At 41.5% G+C, this 1,832-nt stretch overlaps 1 protein-coding gene across 1 annotated transcript in view; it reads left to right on the top strand.

Moving 5' to 3' along the window:
- Positions 1 to 594: 594 nt before the first annotated feature.
- The window catches only part of tmpo (thymopoietin), a 25,257-nt gene continuing 24,019 nt past the window's right edge, over positions 595 to 1,832 (top strand). The window contains exon 1 of the mRNA XM_015400618.1: positions 595 to 888. Coding sequence (XP_015256104.1) covers positions 649 to 888 — 240 coding nt within the window. The 5' untranslated portion in view covers positions 595 to 648. The remainder of the gene's footprint in view (positions 889 to 1,832) is intronic.

Genomic DNA, 1,832 nt, shown 5'->3' with positions numbered 1-1,832 from the left:
GGAGAAAACAAGGAAATAAAATCTATTTGAGAGAAAGGAAAATAAACCTGTGAATAATGTGGGTTAATTTTTTATTAATACATTTTGTCACATAAGTTTAAATAAAAATGTTTGATTGGATTCAAAATGTGCTCAGATAGAACTATATCAGTTAGAATTGCTCCAAGATTATCCAGAAAATGTGTAACAGAATATAGAACATATATTTTGTGTTTATCTTTTTATATATCCCAAAACTGAACATATGTACCCATAAAATAAGACGATAAAAAATATAAACTAAACAGTCTGGTTAAAATATTTAAAGGAAAAGAAGAAAATTACACAATTAACACAGTTTAGCTAAAGTTTACGGAAATCTGAAAACTTTAATAGGAAAAAAATAAGGGCGCATTTTAATTCTAATGAATTTATTATTTTTCGATAATAACTGAATAAATTCAAAGCAGTATTAAAGGGAAGCGCTGGTTTATGTCCAGTGTTTTGTTTTGGATCCACCAGAGGGCGCTGCTCCGCCCTCCTACTAGAGCCGGGCGGGGTGGCCCCGCCTCTCTTTCATGCCCCGCCCCTCCCAGGCCCCTCCCCCATGCCCCGCCCCGCTCATTGATCCGGGGCTCAGTGCATCCTGACCGTCTCCTCCACGCCGCCATGCCGCAGTTCCTGGAGGACCCGCGGGTTCTGACCAAGGAGCAGCTGAGGAGCCAGCTGCTGGCCCACAGCGTGGAGCTTCCGGGTGGGAACCCCACTAAGGACGTGTTCGTGCAGCTTTACCTGAACAAGCTGACGGCCCAGAACCAGGAGCGGCTTCCGGCCGCTGCGCCGGACGCCTTTTCCAGCGACGAGGAGGCGCCGCCCGTGGCCCCCAGCAGGAGCCGCTCCTCCGGAAAGGTGAGACCTCTGATGGTGGGGGGCCCCTAGGGGCCCCTGGGATGGAGCAGCAGCTCCTTCCTGTCATTTAGAGCAGGCATCTCTGAGGCCACCCTCTGATTCCAGCTGCTGCAGAAACCTGCTGCTCAGAGTCTCTGCACAGCAGAAAGACAACAGCTCTTAAATGAAGGGCATTTCTCCTTAATCTGAGCAGGTCAATAAAATAATCTGCCAATGGAATGAGGATTAAAATAAAAATAATTAGATATAATTACAAGAAATAAGACAATGCAACAGGTTTGTTATTTTAAATGTAAATTATCTTTTTCCATTTGCAAAGTGTCTGATTTATCTCCTAAATCAAGAACAAATGCACTCAAAGAAAAAATGACTGATTTAGATTTTTTTTCAGTGTTGTTAGAAAAGCAGACCTTTGCTGGAATTAAAGCTGCTTTCAGGAAAACTTTGATGATGTTGGAAAACTGTCCTCTGGGAAAAGCTGAAGTTCCAGGATGCAGAGAACGGCTGAAGCTCTACATTCTAGAAGCTGAACATCTCAGAGGTCTGGGAAAAACCTGGAACCCTGTCAGGTTAACCCTAACCCTAAAACGCAAAGTATTATGGGTAACCGTCTAGCAGCGCTAAGATGTTCATCTAGGTCACCATAAATGATGATGGTTCTAAAATGACTTATTTCTATCCTTAACTCACCAAAGAATGATAATACACACCTTTAAAAAATATTTAACCCATTTAGGCCTAAAACGCCTGGAAAAAACACCTTAAAAACCTATGGCCGATTTTAAAAAATACCCCTAAAACCTGAAGTTTTTCTGTAAATTCAGCAACTGTGTCAACGCCTAGTAAATTATTGATATCTCAGCTTCTGTAGCAGATAGAACTCAAAATATATTTTATCTTTGAAATTCTTCCAAAAAAAAAAGTGAAAAGCAGTAATCAAAAAA

The sequence above is a fragment of the Cyprinodon variegatus genome, unplaced genomic scaffold, assembly GCF_000732505.1.
Source record: "Cyprinodon variegatus isolate N-32 unplaced genomic scaffold, C_variegatus-1.0 Scaffold1125, whole genome shotgun sequence".
In the NCBI taxonomy this organism is placed as follows: Eukaryota; Metazoa; Chordata; class Actinopteri; order Cyprinodontiformes; family Cyprinodontidae; genus Cyprinodon; species Cyprinodon variegatus.
Note: the sequence above shows the minus strand (reverse complement) of the source record. Positions and strands in the feature narration are given on the sequence as shown.